The following is a 21,395-nucleotide window of genomic DNA, read 5'->3' on the forward strand; positions in this document are numbered from 1 at the left end:
CCGTGGGGGTCGTAAGAGGCGACCGAGGGCGTCACAAGTGTCCATCTGCTTAGCATTGTGGTAGGCTCTGTGCCGACTGGATAGCGACCACAGTACACACGGCGGAAAACCCTCCACAGTGAAACGCTTTTGCGAATCGCGTTCAGGGATCAGTTGGTGTACATCCAGTGCATTTGGCCAGACCGGCAAAATGATAGTGACGGAGTGAAGATATTTGTGTTTTCCATCCGTTACTCTCATCTCTGGACTGTATTCGCACTTTCCATCAGGCGCGGTGCAGTCATTTTGTCGAGTCGCAATAAAAAAAAAAAAAAAAAAAAAAAACAAAGAAACTATAGAGTCGTGTTGATTTTAATCTTATTTTTAAAATGACTTTTTATTAAATTTTAGCAATAACTAACAAAACATTGTTGTACTCGTTTTACGACTAGGGATTACCTATCAAAAGTCAGAAAATACATTTGCCCGAAATAACGTTAGCTCGAATTATCATAATGTCAAATGTATTTTTTTAGGAATATTACAAAACAAAAGCTAATTTTGGCTTTGTGAGAAGCATCAAAATTACTTGAAAGCGTAACGGTTTTATTATAAATCAGTTTTCGGAATTACGGATATTTGAGTTTACGTTTAGTTGGAACGCGGGACATTTCTTATAGTACACGTTTTTTCACACTTTTTCACAATTTTCACATTTTTCACATTTGTATTAATATTTGTATGTATGTATCTGCCCAACTCTTTATTATTTCTTTAAGAAAATTTGTACAAAACTCGACATAATAATATATATGAAAATTAATTAACATTTAGGGGAAAGGCTACTCCATTACTCTTGTGTTCAAGTAATTTTCAGTCGAAGCTAAATATGGTGCATTTTGTTAAGTTTCCAGTAGACGCTGAATATGGTGTTTTTGGGCACTTAAATTGTTGCAAGCAAAATTAGGCAGTACTGCAATGACGTTACAATTTAAATTAAATGTTTTAGTTTTTTATATTTCGTTACATGTCACTACGTTTATATAGGTTAAGTTCGGACATTTTTTTCGTGGTTTTTGTATTAGACCCGATGTCCATTTGTTGGTAGGTCAAGGAATAAATAAAATAAAAATCATGTCAATCCGTCGCTCCGTTTCGAAATGAAAGTAGACACAAACAAACAAATAAAAAGGCAACAGACACAGTTTCGCATTTTAATAGTTATTAGTATTCCTAGATAGGTTATTTTCGTAGATAATAGACCGCGGGCAATCATGTTTTAATAAGTTTTTGTTAAATAACCCAATTTGTGCATTCCTGTATCAATCGGCTGGTTCAGAGTATACTTGTTCTTACTTGTTGAGTACGATTGAGCGTCGAATGAGATAAACGAGTTTATGCATGTTTGTCTTATACCTGTCGGTGCGTGCTGCTTATGCAATCCTATATAAACAACGTAATATTTATTTTATTTTCATTTGCGTTTTCGCGCGTAAAAGAAGCAGTACTTACGTTCAACACTTACTTACGTATTTCACAAACAGAAGAGACGCCAATACTGTGCGGAATATATTAAATTCGGATTCATTGAAAATCCCACAAACCCATCGTCGCCTTTGTGCCTTCTATGTCTAAAAAGATTTTCGAATGAAGCAATGAAGCCTTCCATACTGCAAGATCATTTGAATAAAATGCATCCAGATAAGAAAGACAAGAATGTCGCATATTTTCAAGACCTAGAGAAGAAGCATAATACTCCGCCAAGTGTAGCAAAACTCTTATCGGCGGCTGCTAAGCAAGATGACGACGGACTTCGAGCTTCGTACTATATCTCTTTGTTAATTGCTCAAAAAGGCAAACCACACAACATCGGAGAAGAATTAATTTTGCTAGCAATAAAGGAAGTAATAACTACTGTGCTTCATAAACCGCCCGCAGATATTATCCGAAAAATTCCTTTGAGTAATAATAATTCTGTCGAGTTCTTAGGTTTTCGCGATTGTTACACATAGGAAATGAAACTATTTTTCCGGGTTTAAATCGCGTATATTTGTTTTTTCAAACAAACCGACATTTCGGGTCCTTTACAGGTCCCGAAACCGGTGAAGGTGAGTCAACCGTGACCATGGGACCTGCAAAGGGCCCGAAACGTCTGTTTGTTTGAAAAAACAAATATACGCAATTTAAATCTGGAAATATAGTTTCATTTCCTAATAATTCTGTGCAAAGACTAATTGATGAAATGGCTGAAAACATTGAAGAATCATTGTGCAATCCTCTGAAGACTAGCCTCTAATTCTCAATTCAGCTCGATGAGTCCACTTTACCAGCTGATGAAGCATTGTTGCTGTCTTACGTGAGGTTTATTAAAGATGAGAAAATATGTAAAGAACTATTGTTTGCTAGAAATTTAAAGACCGATACAAAAGGCGAAACCATATTCAATACATTGGAATAGTTTTGTGATGAGAAAGAGATTCCCTTGAAAAATATTATACAGTTGCTATGGATACTAAAATATAAAGGCTTCATAACGTACTTAAAAAACAAAATCCCAGATGTCCTTGCTGTACATTGCGTTATTCATAGACAACATTTGGTTGCTAGAAATTTAAGTGAACGATTATTTCAATCTTAGAGGATTGAAAAAATAAAAGAATTTCAATTACTGCAATATGTCATCAAACCAGTCAATGAAATCCGTAACAGCTCTTTGAATGATAGGTTATTTCATCAGCTTTGTGTTACTAATGACAAAGATTTCAACCGTTTGATGTTTCATACTGAAATTCGTTGGCTATCAAGAGGCAATTGTCTGACTCGTTTTTACAACCTGTTTGACTCTGTGATAGAATTCTTGGAAACTAAAGATACAGAATTGCGCAACAAGCTCATTACATCACATCAAAGACTAATATAGCTTACATCAGTGTTGGGCAAAATTTTATTGTTCTGGCAATTAAAGATTGACAATTAATTAATTGTCAATTGCGAAACAGCAATTAACAATTAATCAATTGTTAATTGCGGTTCTCGCAACTAACAATTGATCAATCGTTAATCGCAAATATCTACAATTAACAATTGATCAATTTTCAATCTTTTCAATGTTTGTGATTAACAATTAACAATTAAAACTGACAATTATGATAAATTTATAGGGCATAGGGGGGTGAGTTAGGGCGTTGGTTATGGGGGCCCCGGCTGGGGGGCCCGGTTGGGGGACCCGGTTGGGGACCCGTGGGGGCCCGGTTGGTGTCCCGGTTGGGGGGCCCGCTGGTGGCCCTTCTTGGGGGCCCGGTTGGGGGCCCCAGTCGGGGAACCGGTTGGTGGCCCGGTTGGGGGTCCTTCTTAGGGGCCCCGGTTGGGGGCCAGCAGGCCCCTTAATCGGCCCCTAGCTGGCCTCTAACCGGGCCCCCAACCGGGCCCCCCAACCGGGCCCTCCAACCGGGCCCCCAAGCGGGCCCCCCAACCCGGCCCCCAACCGGGCCCCCAACCGGACCACCAACTGATTGCGTCGTGCTATGACAACGCTGTTTACTAAAAAGAGAAATCATTTGCATGTTACCGAACGTGGTGACTTGCGGCTGTTCTTGAGTAAATTGGAACCTGATATCAACAAACTTATTAAACAGCATTAGATTCATCCTTCACATTAGTTTTTATATTAGAATCGATTATGTTTGTTTTATTTTGAATAAAAGATACTCTGTCTGAATACTATAAAGTTACATTTTAATAATCATTCTCATTGGCAGGTGTAGCCTGTAAGAGTAAACTTGAGACCCGAGCGCTGTTATGTACTGCCTACTGCGTTCAGGTCTCAAGTTAACTCTTGCGGGTTTATAGTAAAAGTCTCGTTTAGAATGAATGTGTAATCTCCGTTAATATAGCTCACAATAATTAATTTAATTTGAACTTATAGTGGCTTTTAAGTAGGTGGAAAAATGGGGGCGCTAAAAAATAATTTATTCTCGAAGTGGGCAGTAGACAAAATAAGTTTGGGAACCCGTGCTCTATTGGATTGATGTCGGGACTTCGAGCTGGCCAATGCAAACGCCGGATTCCAGCCTCTTGAATATACGCTTCCACAACGCCAGAACAGTGGGCGCGGCGTTGTCATCCATAAAAATAGAATCTTCTCCAAGAACAGTCAATGCGGGTTGTACGTGAGGAATTAGAATCTCCGTCATGTATTGGTGTGCACTCAATGTGCTATTTTCGATGAAGACTAACTCCGTACGGCCCATCGAATTAATCGCTGCCCAAAACATAAAGGAGCCACCATCATAAGGGGTGCCTTCTCCAAAACACACGTCTGCAAAGCGTTTCCCTGGTCTTCGTAGCACTCGTCGACGGCGGTATTCACCACGCAGATAAATCCTGGCTTCATCAGAGAACAATACTCTTTTCCAGTCCCCTTGAGTCCATGTAGCATGGTTTCTAGCGAAGTGAAGTCTAGCAATTTTATGCTCATTGAATAGTCAGGGCTACGAGCTGGGCGAACTTTCAACAATTCCCGCCGTTTTAAGCAGTGAAGAGTAATTTTCTTGTAGACAGGTTTTATCTCTTAAATTTGAATTTGGAACGAATGTTTTTACAAATGAGGACACTTAACTATCAAGCCAGTGACATTTTTGAATGAATAATACCTTTTTCGTATTGTAATTATTTCAGGCAGGGAAAAAATCAAAGGTGCCCGTTTTTTTTTGTAAATGAGTTTAGTTCCAATATTTATTGCCTCTTTTCCCGGTACAATACTTTCGTGTGCCCTTATTTCACTCCAACAAAATTTAATTTGTTGGCAAACACCAGAAAACCTTTTAAATTTCTAATAAATTTTGGCCAATTCTTTTGCCGAAAATTTTGCTTGAGGCTAATTAATCTCATAATTCCCTAAGTGATTACTTAAGTCTAAAAAGGGAAAAGAGGGAATCTGCTTCCAAGTTAATTACTGTTTACCTTTAAACTCTGTCGAATGTGTATGTGTATTACCATGAGTAATACTAGGATTTAAATTATGGAATACCGTTCTAAAATTGTTGCTTAAATATTATTAAATGCTAACCCATATTATGCGCCAAATCGGAAAAAAAGTAGATATTGTGTATATGAATTGTCCAAAATACAACGGGTAACGTGCGTTCAATCTTGCACATTTCTCGACACTTAATGATAAAGGAGTTTTTAAACCGCATCATTAGTTGTGATGAAAAATGTATTCTTTATGATAGTCGCAAATGAGCAATGTAGTGGTGAAACGCGACAAGTCAAAACAGGGGGTCTACTCCCGTTCTCCGTCCGAAACAATTATGGTCAAATAAGTAATATTCGACCAAATTAGAAACCAATGTCAAGTATGAAGCTTCATTCGCAACATGCGACTTTAAGTTTGGTCGTGTATTACTTACTTCACAGTTGTTATTAAAAACTGGAGTATCCAAAAAGAAAACTTACTCACAGAAAATTGTTGGAAATATTGGGTAGTCCAATCGCGGAGTAATGGATTACTTCAGTAAACGTAATGGTGGATCATAGCTTCTTTAGATCTAATACAACCATCACAACTGATTACTATTGTGAAGAAATACGGACGATGATGGCAACACTTGCAGCTAAATAACCGCGGCTAGTCAACCGATCTTCCTCGCTACTTCAACACGATTACGCTGGAGAACGTATTGCCGAACAAACCATCTTCGCCTTATATGAGTTGCCAACTGAAACGTAACTAACCTCATTTGTAACACAAACGTAAACTTGCTTACCGACTACCATTGTTTTTTCCACAATTTATATAATTTTTTAGAATGAATGTAATTTAGTTTCGAAAGTCGCTCCAAGATTTTGTGGACTCCCGTTTTTTTACGGCATAAGAACAAATGGATTTCCAGCAAGATTTTTTAAATAAAATATAAGTGTGCATTTGACCTCCATCTCACCTGATGGAAAGTGACGGGGCCAATTCACTCATGCCTTGAAAAGGCCCTAGTTATTATTTATTCCCTGAATGTATGTATTATTATTATTTATGTATATAATATATTAAGATAACCAAGTCTGCAGGCAGGGAATTCCAATCTGCGGAAGTGGAAGTCGAAATGTGGAAGCATAACGCTTCGTGCGAATCCTTAGAACATAGGTGTGAAAAATGGCAGGAGTGTGAGTGGAATATTATTTTCTAAAACTTAATGATGAAAGCCACGGACAGTATACTCGCTATTCTTTCGTATGAGGTATGAAACAAGTGAAAAAAATTGTGTGGAACTTGCGTAATATACCCGATACTATTATTGTTCCAAAGAAATAAGCACGTTTCCGTACCCGTTACGAAACACGAATATGTTAGGTTTTTGTGTAAACATATATACATCAAACTTGGAAAGTACGTATTCAAGTTATATTGGTTTAATTAGTTAATTTAGTATGGTAATAATATCTCATTGCTAAATTTGTACCAAATTAATCCAGGTATAAATGGAAGTAGTCTATCCCGTACCGCGGTCGTCTTACCAATATTAATTAAGTGAAGAAATTCACGAGGCAGAACGTCAAACCAGATCAATTCTCGGACATTCTTTTCCCGTCAAATTTATTGTTTAATGATCATTAATATTAATTGCCCTTTCCGCTTACCAGTCGGATCGAGTTAACACTTTAAATTAAACAGGCTTTTGCATTGGAAAAATTATTTCATGGTTATAATTTTGTTTTTTCTTTCAAGTAAAGGCCGATGGAACCTATCTATTTCGCTCGTATTGGATTAAAATTTTTCCCAGGCGGATATGTTTGAATAGCGTCAATTTAATTTAACGTTATAGCGTTCTTGATTGAAATGCCTCATTTATTTTTCCCTTATTTCGGCGCATCAGCATTTCAATAGCAAAATTAAATCCCTGAAATTAAATTAAAGAACTTCTACTTACTTTATTTCCGTAACTTCAATAAGTGTGTTTCGTAGCTATTTGGCACTAATGACATGGATGTGTACACGAGAGTATATATTTCAATTTGATCTATATATACAGTATAGTAACTGCCTCGGTGGCCGAACGGTTACCATGCTGGGCTGCCACGGAGAGGTCTCGGGTTCGATTCCCGGGCAGAGAGAAATATTTATGTGGCCTACATTTATTTCTCTCGTGGGTTTGGGTATAATTTGTGGTTGTCTGTGTATGTCCATTGCAGCCGCGATACAGGGTTTACCTAGTGTAGGGCAAGAGTGTGTGCGTTATTTATTTATATAATATGTTTTTCTTTAGCAATTTCGTAAATTAAACTGTTTATCATTTGTTTCAGGGTCCCTTACAGACTTATCTGGAACTCTCCCAGCAAATCGGCGGAGATGTCGCAACACAAGCGAAACTCGTCAACGCAGCATTCCAGTAAGATATTTTTACCCAAGCTATTTTTTATTTTTGCAGATTTAATTTTATTGGATAATCTAACTGGTTAAAACTTATTAGGGCACAGTTCCGCTACATCCAGCTTGCGGCAACGCGTAGCAAGCCGTCACAGGCCGAAGAGATGCAGTTACTGGCGCCCACCAGCGAACAGATCTCTGCCATCCAGCAGTTCCGTGAAAAGAACCGCGCGTCAACTTTCTTCAACCATCTCTCTGCGATATCGGAGAGCATCCCAGCTTTAGGGTGGGTGGCTGTTGCTCCCACACCGGCACCGTACGTGAAAGAAATGAACGACGCTGGCCAGTTCTACTCCAACCGTGTGCTTAAAGATTGGAAGGAGAAAGACAAGAAGCACGGAGAATGGTGCCGCGCTTGGGTGCAACTTCTTTCTGACTTGCAAGCTTACGTGAAACAGTACCACACCACTGGCCTTGTTTGGTCCGGTAAGTTCTTGTTCAATAATTTAGGTTATACAGATTATCAGTCCTTGATTTGTAACAAAAAAACTCATTAGTAACACAAAATTATTATTAATACAAAGAGTCTCCTAGCAAACCGTGCCAGACGCTAAGTTTGCATAGCGTCCTGATACGGTTTGCTAGGAGACACTGTCGGTTCGAATCCGGCCGGATCGAAGGATTTTTTTCTAAGTGTTCGATCTTTGTATGAATAATAATAATAAACTAGTGGAGTAATTTCACAAAAAACAATTTAATAAAAATATAAAATGATATGAAACTTATAAATACATATACAAATGCTCTATTTTTAATCGACTTCAAAAAAGGAGGAGGTTATCAATTCGTTTGTATGTTTTTTTGTATGGATGTTACGCGATGACGGCATTTGTGAACCGATTTTGACGATTCTTTTTTTTTGTTGGAAAGGGGTACCACCTCAGTAGTGGTCCCATTTCACTTTGAAGAAAATATTCCACCTCTAAAGGTGGTAAACTAGGGGATGAATAACTTTTCAGGTCGGTTTTGTTGTACTATAAACTGAGATTATATTGTCTTAAAATACTCAGAAGTATTTTTAACAAACTAAACATTTGAATATTACAGCAAGATAACTTACCCAGAGGCAATTTTGATATGTATAGATGTATGTTTATACTTTCGAGAAACGTCGGCAGAGGTCATGGAAATTGTCAAGCTAACGTAAATAAGTAATTACACGGTACATTTTACCGAGAATATTCGAGGTAAAACTTGGGGAAATCGATCTACGGTTATAGGTCCCTTCAAGTAAACTTGGAGCAAACATTGAAGTTACTAGTGGCTGCTGGAACCTTTTCTATAGAAATTGAAAAGTTTGAGTTGACGTAATTAGCGTTAGGTAGGTATTTGACACGAGACGTAGACGAAATGGAGACCTTACAAACGAGTTGTTTTAAATTTAGATGTGTTCATCAGGTAAGGGTGCGGGCGCTCCTCCACCACCACCGCCGGGCGGTATGCCACCACCACCGCCTGTGCTACCCGATGTCGACTTCTCTAACATGTCTCTCGATGACCGCAGCGCCCTATTCGCGGAAATCAACCAGGGCGAATGCATCACAAGCAGTCAGTATCTTAAACAATATCTAAAACGATCACAGACTAACGAACTATAGTTATTACATACTTTTAAACTTTCGCGTTCCATTGTACGAACATTTGAAAACGGGAATAAACGCGTTTACATACGAATAGGTATTTTTCACACCTACCTAGTTTCCTGACGTTTCGGCCAGGTTGCACTGGCCGTGGTCACGGGTTGACTGATAGTTAATAGTTCAACGACTGTAGTAACAATAAAGCTAGCAGCTTGAGGCGTTTGGATTTCTGTAGCATATCGCTTCCAGCCATCGAGTATATAACCAGAAATAGAGACGAAATATATTCCTGGTAACACATTAGCGATACAGCTCTTATAAATATCAACTCGCGTTTGCACTGAAATATATTCCAAAAAATATTCTGTATTTATTGCAATAAAGATAATATCTCTAACAATGCCGTGCTGTTCTATTCGGTGGTGTGGGAAAAACAGCAAAACATCTAATTACAAAACAAACGGAATCACATTACATCGTTAATTAAATAATTATTAAATATGTAATTTTGCAATTTTCGTCCATTATAGCAAAGCTCAAGTTAACTGGTCGATTTGAAGTGAAACAGTTGAAGACACCCATTGACGACACCCGTCAATTGTTTCGAACTAGGGCTAGCCAATCGGAGCGCAGTTGTCACAGTAATGATATGGCAGAATAGTTTTCAAACAAATTAAATGACATTTCGTCTCTATTTCTGGTTATATACTCGATGCTTCCAGCACAAATGCAGGAAGCGGTCCTACTCAATACGCCGCTTATTGGTCACCGGTTCTTCAATTTGAGTCCCTGACCCAGGCCGACTGTGCCATTGCTGGGGAATGCCGACTATCACATTAGAAAATTCAAAAATAATATTTTAGGCCGTGAGAGAGGCGAGAGCCTAAAATAGATATTCAAAATAATAATACGTATGGTGTCATACTGATTGAATTGAATTGTCTTTTAAATGTATTTAAAAGCAGCCAACAGAGGCTGAGGAAAGAAAAATGTAATACTTAATAATAATGTGCCAAACAACCAATTGCAAACCAATTGCCTAGCCTCAAACTAGGAAATTCCCTGTGCTATGACTATCAGAACAACAATAATAATAATAACGCACACACTCAACATAGCCCCGCACTAGGGAAACCCTGTGTCGCGGGTGCCATGGACACAGACAACCACAAATTACACCCAAACTTACGAGAGAAATAAATGTAGGCCATACGACGATTACAGAATATACAGATACACTGTCCCATACAATACAAAATGAGTCCGCAAATTTTTTAGCTTCTTTTTTAGTTTATGGCACACTAGATGACGACTATAACGCGACGTCACAGTAGGAGGTAGAAAGCTTATTACCCTGCATAGTAACTAGATGGCGTTTTCCTTTATCACTAGATTGATTCGATGAATAGATTTAAACTTAGGTCATACTAATATTTCCATTTCAGTCAATGGTAACCGCTCGGTACGGAGGTAATTACAACGGATTTTACTCCGGGGTATTACCTGGAAAACACGACCAGAATCACATCTAATGCCATATATATATAAATAACATACATATATATATAAATAACAAACCGTTGGGCCACCGAGGTCGTGAAATATAAAAAAAATCTAACTAACATCTACGTAGAAATATGCGTTACAACTTAAAAATCATATTTATGTTTTTTACATTTCTCTTTCCACTCCTAATCGGAGTTGATTTGTTTTTTTAAGGTTATTAGATGGAGTCGTCTTTGATTAGTATGTAGATGATTAAACGCTTTTCTCTTCGCATAATATTTTAGGGTTAAAAGTACCTCTCTTGTGGATCAGGTTTGCGCAAGGTGACGCCAGATATGCAGACGCACAAGAACCCACATCTGCGGCAGGGGCCAGCGCCGTTCAAGGCGGCGGGCGGAACCGGGCCCGCCAAGCCGCTGCCGCAACCCGGTGCTGGCGCCTTCACCGATAAGCCTCCGGTCTTCGCGCGCGACGGCAAGAAGTGGCTCATAGTAAGTAACTACAACACAAACACAAGTGTATTATCACCATCAACCCATTTATACGTCCCACTGTTGGGCACGGATCTCCTCTCAGGCGATTGATGGGGACTGCACACGTTTTCCAAGGGTTGTGAACTTTCTTCGACGTGCAGGTTTCATCACAATATTTTCCTTCACCGAAAAGCTCATAGTAAATTCAAATTAAATTTCGCACGTAAATTCCGAGAAACTCAAATGCGCGGGGCCGGATTCGAGTGTATTATATCGCTTATGATTTCAACAAAGTATTGTAAGAAATAATTTTAGCTGTTGTTTTTATTGCGTATTAGGATGTTTTACTACCATGATATTTTAATTATTAATACGAAGATCAAAATTAATTCGATCCGGCTGGATTCGAACCATCGTCTTCCAGCAAACCGTGTTAGACGTCATGCCAACTAAGCCACGGAATGAACTAGCTTTACGAATTTTTCTTTGTACTTGTTGCAGATCTTCGTTTTTGGTTTTTAACGATTTTTGTGCCGTAACGCCATCTGTGAGAAATCTATTCGAAAGAAATTTTTCTTAACGTTTGATCTTTGTATTAATAATTATAACAAACTATTGGAGTCATTTCACAAAAACAATTGAACCACCATGATTGTGGTCAAACATCACGACATTCAGTAAAACTTAAATATTACCAATTTGTTTTTCGTGAAAATACTCTACTACTTTGTTCAAAGAAATATTCCTTCGGTCTCACAACCTGCATCTGTATGCCAAACTAGGGCCATCGCTCTACCAGCTCATAATATAAATATAGCTCTACCAGCTCATAATATAAATATATATAAGAGCAAAAATAGTTTCATTTCCTACGTGAGACAAATGATAATAATTTAGTTGTTGTCCTCATTTAGGCTCAATTGTCATCATAGGCGGTTAAAAAATTACAAACTAGATAATTGAACAGTAATTCTGCCCAGAAGTGATATTTACAATAGGAGGCACTACAACTGAGAGAAAGTAATAATAAGTTTGAGAAAGTAGCAATTTCTTTTTTTTTATATACATACACCAAGTGACGGGACAAACAAGTCGTGCGCCTGGTGGTAAGCGACACGTCTGCCCATAAAAGTCCTTGTCAATGTGTAACATGGACTTGTCCTTTGTACAGGAATACCAAAAGGGCAACGCGAATCTGGTGGTAGAAAACGCAGACATGAACAACGTGGTGTACATGTTCCGCTGCCGTGACTCTGCTCTGACGGTCAAAGGCAAAGTGAACGGCGTCGTGCTCGACTCGTGCACCAAGTGCGCAGTCGTCTTCGACAACCTCGTCTCCAGCATTGAGTTCGTCAACTGCCAGTCTGTGCAAATGCAGGTTAGTAAAGCATACACACTATAACCTGAAACTCTAATTTCGAATCATAATTCTAACAAGGACTACTCACAAATTATTTTTTTATTTTATTTTATTTGGGAAATTAACAGCTCAAAATTAAATAAAGCTATCGGATATCTTGAAATGCAGGGAATATTTGTATTTATAGAGTAATTAAAAATATAACAAAAGTAAAATCTATAAAACATTTATAACGACGTTTCGCCTTCCCGGTTCTCCAAGTCTGATTCCTTTTCGACGTCGTCCTTGAACTCCTCGATGGCGACTTGACTGCTAGTCTCCTCTGGGAGAACGAAGAGAATGTTTCGCGGTCGCTCACGGTCACACTCATCACGCGGTGACGAGTGTGCCACGAATTTGCTGTTCACATCACTGACTTCTGGGGCTTCATACAAATCTTTGCACACCGGCGGAGAATCTGTCATATCCTGAAATACAGTATATTTTTTTTAAAGGGACGGTATGGGATATTCCGAAATCGTAGGATATACAAGGAAACTGTTTTAAGAACCATTGGATCTTTTTTCTGAAAATAATTTTGGCACAGTCATTTTTTGGTCAAGCGTGTCCATAAAAAGTAATAATATTCACTATTTTTTTTCAACGCTGACAGATCTATAGCTTCGAATATCCCCATACTATCCCTCTTAAACAAAAAAATACACCATTTAAAAACAAAGTCTGCCAAGCGAAATACAGACTTTAGAAGTAATCAGTTTTGCAACGTCTAATAAAATATATAATTCTCACCTCATAACCGTACGGGTAATTTCTGTATGAGCTCTGCGTCCAATTGACAGCGTAGTCATCGTAGTACCCATCCGCAGTCCTGCCTCCGGTCTTCAGGTCACTTTCGGATTCCGAGGACGGCAGATTAGGTTTGGAATAATCTCCCATGGCTTCTTGCGACGCCATATCCAGCGGTGTCGAGTCTAACAAAAGTTTGCTGTTGATAACCGCATTCAACGACTTCTGCCAACCTTCCAGGAGCTTCTTGATATTTTCGATCTGCAACAAAAGCGCACCCTAGTGCATTTATAGAGAGACTTCTCGCAACTAAACATGCACAAACATGCGATATGAAGATAGATATGTATCACATCTACGGTACCTTTTTTTTTAACAGCGCCTGTTGCGTCGCTCTTCTCAGTCTCTTTTGTTTGATGTAGTGCTTTAGATATGCAACTTTATACACGTTCGTAACTTTGATGATTTTTACACGACAATCCTTGCCGGCATTATCCGAATCGCTCAGGGACGAGTACACGCTATCCGGCGTGCTCGGTTCCGGTTGCGCGTGCTCGCCGCAGTCCATCTTGTCCGCAGTCCTCTCCGGCATCAAGACTTGCTCCGACTTCATCTCCTTTATGAGAGTGATAATAAATTCGCGCTCTGGAAAGTTGAATTGCGGCTTTCCTTAAAATGAGGACCATGGACGTCCGTCCGGCGCGGCCCGGGCGCGTTAAAGCAATACCTTCCTCGGGAGTGGAGTGCAGATGCAGCTCGGGCTCGTCGCCCCAGGGCGCGGCGGACTCGAGTGCGCGGCGCAGCTGCTCGTCGGCGTTGATCATGTCGCGCACGCGCGCGCGCACGGCGCGCAGCCGCTCGGCGTTGCGCCGCAGCTGCTCCGCGCGCTCGCTGAACTCCGCGTCGCGCACGAACAGCTTCGTATTCACTATTTGGATCTGTCGGGGTACAACGCCTCGTAATCAACACCAGGCCCCAGTTACGAAACTCAATAATTACTGCGTAACGGATACATCACTCTCGTACAAAATCGAGAATACGATGTAATAGCCTACTAAATCTGTCTAATGACACCAGGCGCTCACTACGAAGAAAAGAGAACCTAAGCACGCGCTCAGTCGTGCCAAGCCGAATGCTCATAAATGACACATTTGTATGAGAGCTTGCGCCGCCGTCGGCGCACTTTGCGGTAGGCACTTATTGCATAACCTTGAGCGAGTGAGGGAGCCCTGACCGGACCTCGCTTACGCTACCGCGAACGGGATTTGTCGCTACCTGCAGTTGTATATCCTCCAGTTGTATTTGTTTCTGATAGATACGCTCCCGCGACGACTGGTAAACGCTTTTTAGGAGTTTGTACATGTACATCCCCGTCGGCACGTACTTAAGAAAAAACACTACCTGTGTAACAATGACATAAAGCTGGTGAAGTTTCCTATTTTAAATGCAGATTTACGAGTACCCCGTAGACTGAAATTTACGAACCACATTTAGCACTGTCACCCGTTTGTACAGTCCGTATAGTAAAAGGACGCAACTCTGTCCAAACGGAAGACCGTATTGATCTAAGAGTTCCTTAAAGTACTGAGCTAAGGCCTCCGTCGGGCTCAAATAGTTCCCATTCGCCGTTTCCTCACGCTTGCTTGCCATGTGTTTTAGTCTGGGAATATTTCGCAGACACTGTTACAGATAACTAAACTGTTACAAACATTAAACGTTTATAGCTACCAAATCCAACGTTCTATTTGTAATTTAATAATTACATTTTATAAACAAATACAATACAACGTAAAAATTAGTGTCACACGTTAGTGTCTGATTTCTTATGATAGCTTTATCTTGACTTTGTCAAGTTTGAGTTTTGACAAGTTCCATCTTCAAGTTATTATTTTTTATGACAAAGAAGAATATAAATAAAGAAATGGGGAAAATAAACTTTTTTTTTCGTTGAATGTGGCAAAATGCTCATACTGGGTTTATAAGATCATTAGAATGAAGACTGCACCGAGGCAGCGATACGTAATTGCGAAATCATTGCGTTTGATCTCTTGCTGTATCGTTTTTACTGAAGCTTTGGTTATGAAATTAATGTATAACATATTTAAGGATTCATTCTATAAATCATACTCTTTAGAAACACGATTACTTTCACAAAAAATCCGAAGTTATCTCTAGAAAACAAAATAAAACCTTAGTACCGCGTAAATACTTCACCGAAGTTCATCAGTTTTTGAATAACACCAAAACTACATCTTTTCTATAACGCATACTCCGTACATTTTCAAAATGTGTATTTGTTTTGATTATACGAAGTAAATACTTAAATTCGCATGCGGTCCGCCCATACTAGCCAGAGCCGCCACGCTTCCCCCTATCCGCTTTAGTCCTACTTCGGCCGTCAGACGGACATGGAGGTTGTGTCGCTTGGTCTTACACACGGCTGAAGAGGTTGCAAACCGCTAATGTGCCGTGACCAGGATCACGGCAATAAAACAGAATACTCCGGTCCACATATTTTATTTCCTAAGTAAAGTCGAAAGAAAAAAGGAAGGCTGTAACAAGAAAAGGGTATAAAAAACATGTACAACGCTAAAAAAAGTACTAAAAAAGTGAGTTCCCCGAGAGGGCCGAGTTATACAATATTACAAGGTTGGATTGGTATTAAAATTGGCACATTGATTTAGGTTGGGAACTGATCAAAGGATTAAAATTACACGAGCCGCACTGCTCGCTTCAGCGTTTAAGTAGAGTGACGACGACGGCACGAAAACAAAGTGAGAATGACGGGCAATGGAATTGAAGAACGATTCAACATTTGAAAACAAGTGGCCAGGAACCAGAGACAGGGTGATAAAAAAGCGGAATAACGATGGAAGGAGGTCGCATCGTCACACAGTATATGTATATACACGCTATAGAAACGTATGCCATACGTACACATAACCGGAGCGCATAGAATACCTAAAATCAATTAGCGCCAGAAGTTCGGCGCCCTCTTAAGTCATAATTTGCTAGAATAGTCCAGTAGCTAAATTCAAGGTGTTTTATTATCATAGGTTCTGGGCAAGGTGCCGACGGTGTCGATCGACAAGACGGACGGCTGTCAAATCTATCTGTCGCCAGAGTCGCTCAACGTCGAGATAGTCAGCTCCAAGTCCTCGGAGATGAACGTCCTCGTGCCAAAAGGCAATGGAGATTATGTGAGTGTTTTCAATAATAATACTAATATTTAGCATATTTTCCCATTTAACAGCAGAGAAACCGGCCATAAACCTGCTTTCTCTAGTTTGTTTTTCCTATATATTTACTACGACTCGATCTGCACAGGTTAGCATAGAATTTTTTCATTGCGAACCTTGCGCAAAATCTTAACAAAACTAGCATATCAGATAAAATTCATAAAAGCCTTAAAGATACCAAATTTACTGGCTAGTATCCTTCAAAATAAAAGCTTCATATGAGTTGAGAAATTACAAGTAAATGCCCTTACAGGCGGAGCACCCGATCCCGGAGCAGTTTAAGACGGTGCTGAACAATCGTGGCGCTGGGCTGACCACGACGCCCGTCGAGAGTACGGGCTAAGTTGCCCCGACCTCCCCGGGAACATATAGCTTATTTATTTTCGTCATTTATCCTTAGTGTTACGTCACTACTTCGATGCAAGTGTTATTATTAAGTATGTCTCTGCAACAGCCAAATTTGATTATTTTCAATTAACGATCCATTATAAAAATTAAATCATATTGTTGTTAAAGCATTGTCAAATTCATTGTTTAATATTTTCGTTCAGTATCTTAATAATTTCATTTGGTATTTCTTTCTTGATCTGTTTTACATCGGTGAAGAAGTAGTAACGTAGCATTAGGAACTGTTGTTTAGCAAAGAGGCGTTTTTTAAATAAATTAATATATTTTGCACAGTCTAGTACAACTTAGTTCACTTACGCGTCCCGCCTCAGTAACTTAATTTCAAAAGTAAGGGCACAAAGATCATTCGTATCGTATAATATCTCTAAAATCGTTCTCGGGCTCCTAATGTTTACTCGTCCAATTTTACTCTTATTTTTATCATCTTAAGAGTTATAATAATTTCTTGCTCATTTTGCTCGATCCTAGTATTCATAGATTTAAATAATAATATGACGTAGACATAACTCAAGTATTTACTGGCCTTTATAATGTGTAAAAAAGTTTCTTAATTTGTAATTTGAGATTTTAATTTTGACATTGAGCAGGAAATAAAAGCTCGGAGTACCTTATGGTACGGGAAGTAGATAAGTTAGCTGTTAAGCGTGTGACTGCCTCGGTTTGATTATAAGAATGGTTTGCATTCTCGACTTTTGCTATTTTAAATTAATGAAGAGTGATTATAAAACCCCGATTATTCTAGAGGCATTTTATACCTCTCCAAAATATTTTTCAAATTTTAATAATTTATTTATTGTAATTTTAATTTAATTACGTGTATTTGTTTGTATCCTCAGTATATTTTTTGTATTCCATTAATAATTTAATTAATATTGTGACATCTTGCTTAAGAATAAATTGTAATTATTTAATATGCCATGATTATTTAGAAGAAGATTATTGTATTACAAATTGCATTTCTGTTAATTTACATGTCGAGAGATTAAACTAATTTTTAAGACGGAGTAGTTTCATTTCCAGTATAACCTAACCGTAACGTAGAATGAAAGACTTCTTTATATTTGTTAACTTTTTATTTGATGCATGGTTAACATCGTCCATTTGAATACAAATTCAAACGGAAAAGGTCCTCCATAGATTTTCAATAAATAGATTCGATTAGCAATAAACATACAATTACAAACGTGGTAAACAACGCAACCGTTTGGGCGAAGAATAACAAGCTATATTTACAAAGCCCAAGTCACATCAAAATATGGCATAGTACATGTGAATAAAAGATATAAAACATCAGAAGATTCGTAACCGACAACACTGAATGAGATTCGATACAACCTACTTACAAAATATCAGTCGAATTCGGAAGTATAATTCTAGCATTAAGTACTGGCTTACAAGCAAATTACTAGACTAATGTCAATCAGGGTCTTGTTTCGTGGAGTTTGAGGCGTGTCTATTGCATTGCCACTCGTCGCTGCCGTCCGAGCACTCAATGAAGCCATTGCACACGCTGGAAGCGGGCAGGCACTCGCCAAGCGGACACCTGTACCCTTTACACGTGTCTATTCTATCTGGTCGTTTATTTTCTGCTACTTCTAGATCGACGTAGAAGTCTTCTTCAGAATCTTCATTCGAGAACGTGGTCTCGTTCCGAGGTGGCGTGTAAGTGGTAATTATGTTGTCTATCCAATCGATGTAGTTGGAGACTTTGGTGTAGACGCCGGGCCTGTTCGCGCGCGCGCAACCGTAGCCATTACTGGTCACACCATAGATGTACCATCTGTCTTGTTCCTGTAAGAAAGATTTGATAAACAAAGAAGTTCCTTATGATTCTCCCCAATATATTACCAACTCTGTATGAGACCGACATTGTTTAACACTTCAGGCTGTTGTGTTTTTTCCACCTTACCTGGCACATGAGTGGACCACCGGAGTCACCGAGGCAGGCGTCCCGTCCACCGCGCTCGTAGCCAGCACAAAACATGTCGTCGGTGACGCGGTACAGAGGCAGAAGGCGCGTGCGCCGTCGGCACTCCGCTGTTGATATCACCGGTAGCTCAACCTCTTGAAGCGTGTCCGCTGGAATCAACGATAAAGAAATTAAATCAATGAATTTGTATTAATGTGATTTTTTTTCTAAAACAAATTTAAAAAAGTGTCAGTATTTTCTGCCACAAACAGAGAGAGATGGCGAGTCACATCATCCCCTGTCAAACATGGTTATTGAACTCGAGCACTCTGCCAAGAGTGCTACTAAATAGAAGAAGGATTTCTTCATACTTCTCTGACTTTTGGACGGCCAGTAATGTTATCAGTTTTTTGTAGTAAATTAAAATAAACTTTCAATTAGAAATGGAACTAATTGTAAGGGTATCGAGATCTTAGGTTTTCGCGATTGTTACACATAGAAAATGAAACAGCGTAAATTTGTTTTTTCAAACAAATCTCTCTTATATTGGACAAACAAAGCGAAGTATTTGTACCCGCGTCAAAGAACAGATAGCTGATGTCAAACACCGTCGCGTTTACATGTCTGCAGTCTGCGAACATGTCATGGATAAACCTACACATTCAATGAAGTTTGACAAACCCCAGGGTCCAGTATTTCTTCTAATGAAAAATCCCAAACAGACATAAGACTGCAGTACTAATTAATATGTTTTAGTTTATTCTAATTTCTATTATTAATTAATAATAAATTGAACTTAATAAAAAATCATTCAATAAAATAATTTGTAAAATGTAGCGTAAATTGGAATATTTTCTTTGTAAAATTAAAAATAAGGTATTTCATTAATAACTATAGTGAAAAAATAGGGTAAACCACCCTATTAGACATAACTGGATGAAGACTGTACCACCTCAGTCAACCGTGACCATGGGACCTGTAAAGGGCCAGAAACGTCGGTTTGTTTGAAAAAACAAATATACGCGATTTAAATCCGGAAAAATAGTTTCATTTCCTAATTGTAAGGAGACAAGATTTTTGATGGCGTTTCGTTCAAAAGAAAACTGGTCCCATTTTGTACAATTTCACGACAAAAATTTGATTGACAAGAACTATGAAAATAACTTACGGAATACTCTTTCGTGTTCGTAAAGTTGTCCCCAACCAACAACAGTGCAATGATGCCCCGCTGGAGGCTGTGCGCGTGGCGGAGGCAGACAGGCAGGGCGCAATCGCGCGTGGAGCTCCAGCGTATCAACGCGAAGAAGTGCGATGTCATTGCGGAATCCACGAGGAGCGTAGCGGGGATGCAGAACCACCTGCCGAACCCTGGAAACTCGTTCCCACGGGCCTCTAGGCCACGCACCACGACGCAAGGCCCCCAATCGAGCTACCCAGTGCGCTTCAGTGGCTCTGTAAATGAAATTAATATCGTAAAGCATTGTAAGGGGATTGTGCATGTTCGTTTTCTTGACGCATTCCGAACTGACAAGCAAAATCCTTTTGATATGCAAAATGCGAATACCAGCCAGAATATATATTATAAATAAGGGTTTAGACTAATTTTTGTTTTATAGCTATAAAATAAAAGAAATTTCAAAATTGCACGGGAAGTACTTATTGATTTCGAATTAAGAATACCATATAGGTCACTTACTGATAGAAGCAGTGACTCGCAGAAAGGATCCACTGGTCGGCGATAAGGGTACCGCCGCACTGGAAATCGCCGTCGCGGTACAGCGCCACCTGCCACGGCCATGCACCCGCCGCTGCGCCGCCGCCGCCCACTACCCTGCCCAGCCGCACGCGCTCGTAAGTTACTCGCTCTCTACGATACACCCCACACCGCACCGTCAGTCTTACTTTGCCCTTGAGGGCTACTTAATGGTGCATTTCTAATTACTTGTGCCAAAAATGAAAATGCACAGATTAACAGTGCAGTGCTATGAATATGTACACACGTAATGTATAATATTCAAACTTGCCACAGAGGAGTTGTGTAATATTTTCTGTTCTCTACTTATAATGGGGGTGTGTGAGGAATATGGTAAAATATTTAGATAATAATTGTTCAGTATACCTGGGCTGTTGAGCATCAGCATGAGGTCTGATGCCGCAATCGAGATCCTTGCAACGGACGCGTAATGCTTTGCGTCTTGTACAAGAAGATCGTCGGAAGGTAAGACGTGTATCAGCAGCGCGAGCTGCAGCGTTATGCCAAACTTCCCAGTAGCCTACAGAACTGATTTTGCGACCTTCGCGCGCTTCTCGGGACCAAGGAGAATCACTGGAAATATTTTAAAATTTGTACACTACAAATTACAAATTTACTATAACTAGTGAAAGTGCCACACTCCTGACCTAAGTAAACTGAAAAAGTTTTTTTTTCACGTCACTGCATACTTATAATGGATCTAAAATTGGTTAAAATGTAGTTAGGTACTTACTGAAATGTCATAGCTCGGCACACTGCTCTACCAAGATCTGGTAGTTTTAATGAACTATGCGCTTGTGTCACTACATCTTCGAAACTTTCGACGCATAGTCTGCCCCAAACTCCTCTCTTACGAACCATAACGAATCCTGTAAGAATAAAACGGAAAAAATTCTCATTAAAAAGTCAACAATTATTAATCACAACCACTCCTATAATATTAGGGGTTAAAGTATGAAATTGCCGTTTTATTGCAATA

At 39.3% G+C, this 21,395-nt stretch overlaps 3 protein-coding genes across 6 annotated transcripts in view; 1 reads left to right on the forward strand and 2 right to left on the reverse strand.

The window, feature by feature from the left end:
- The window catches only part of LOC113230395 (adenylyl cyclase-associated protein 1), a 46,787-nt gene extending 29,069 nt beyond the window's left edge, over positions 1 to 17,718 (forward strand). For all 3 annotated transcript variants that reach the window (XM_026464304.1, XM_026464305.1, XM_026464306.1), the window contains exons 3-9: positions 7,279 to 7,364; positions 7,446 to 7,828; positions 8,801 to 8,950; positions 10,801 to 10,979; positions 12,133 to 12,339; positions 16,164 to 16,307; positions 16,600 to 17,718. In XM_026464304.1, the coding sequence (XP_026320089.1) occupies positions 7,279 to 7,364; positions 7,446 to 7,828; positions 8,801 to 8,950; positions 10,801 to 10,979; positions 12,133 to 12,339; positions 16,164 to 16,307; positions 16,600 to 16,689 (1,239 nt within the window). In that variant the 3' untranslated portion in view covers positions 16,690 to 17,718. The remainder of the gene's footprint in view (positions 1 to 7,278; positions 7,365 to 7,445; positions 7,829 to 8,800; positions 8,951 to 10,800; positions 10,980 to 12,132; positions 12,340 to 16,163; positions 16,308 to 16,599) is intronic.
- LOC113230396 lies at positions 12,461 to 14,832 on the reverse strand. Its single transcript, XM_026464307.1, has 6 exons — positions 14,593 to 14,832; positions 14,383 to 14,508; positions 13,835 to 14,045; positions 13,472 to 13,752; positions 13,111 to 13,368; positions 12,461 to 12,788 (listed from the first exon to the last, which is right to left on the reverse strand). Exons 1-6 carry the CDS (start codon positions 14,755 to 14,757, stop codon positions 12,549 to 12,551), a joined length of 1,281 nt encoding a protein of 426 aa, XP_026320092.1. The 5' UTR covers positions 14,758 to 14,832; the 3' UTR covers positions 12,461 to 12,548.
- A 36-nt stretch (positions 17,719 to 17,754) lies between the features above and the next one.
- Positions 17,755 to 21,395, reverse strand: part of LOC113230394 — a 53,052-nt gene continuing 49,411 nt past the window's right edge. The window contains exons 8-13 of one of the 2 annotated variants that reach the window (XM_026464301.1): positions 21,150 to 21,285; positions 20,783 to 20,989; positions 20,360 to 20,530; positions 19,832 to 20,115; positions 18,664 to 18,833; positions 17,755 to 18,545 (exon numbers count right to left, since the gene is read on the reverse strand). In XM_026464301.1, the coding sequence (XP_026320086.1) occupies positions 18,171 to 18,545; positions 18,664 to 18,833; positions 19,832 to 20,115; positions 20,360 to 20,530; positions 20,783 to 20,989; positions 21,150 to 21,285 (1,343 nt within the window). In that variant the 3' untranslated portion in view covers positions 17,755 to 18,170. The remainder of the gene's footprint in view (positions 18,546 to 18,663; positions 18,834 to 19,831; positions 20,116 to 20,359; positions 20,531 to 20,782; positions 20,990 to 21,149; positions 21,286 to 21,395) is intronic. The other variant, XM_026464303.1, reaches the window with a different exon arrangement.

Source organism: Hyposmocoma kahamanoa, unplaced genomic scaffold (assembly GCF_003589595.1).
Source record: "Hyposmocoma kahamanoa isolate Upper Pololo Valley unplaced genomic scaffold, ASM358959v1 63, whole genome shotgun sequence".
NCBI classification, from domain to species: Eukaryota; Metazoa; Arthropoda; class Insecta; order Lepidoptera; family Cosmopterigidae; genus Hyposmocoma; species Hyposmocoma kahamanoa.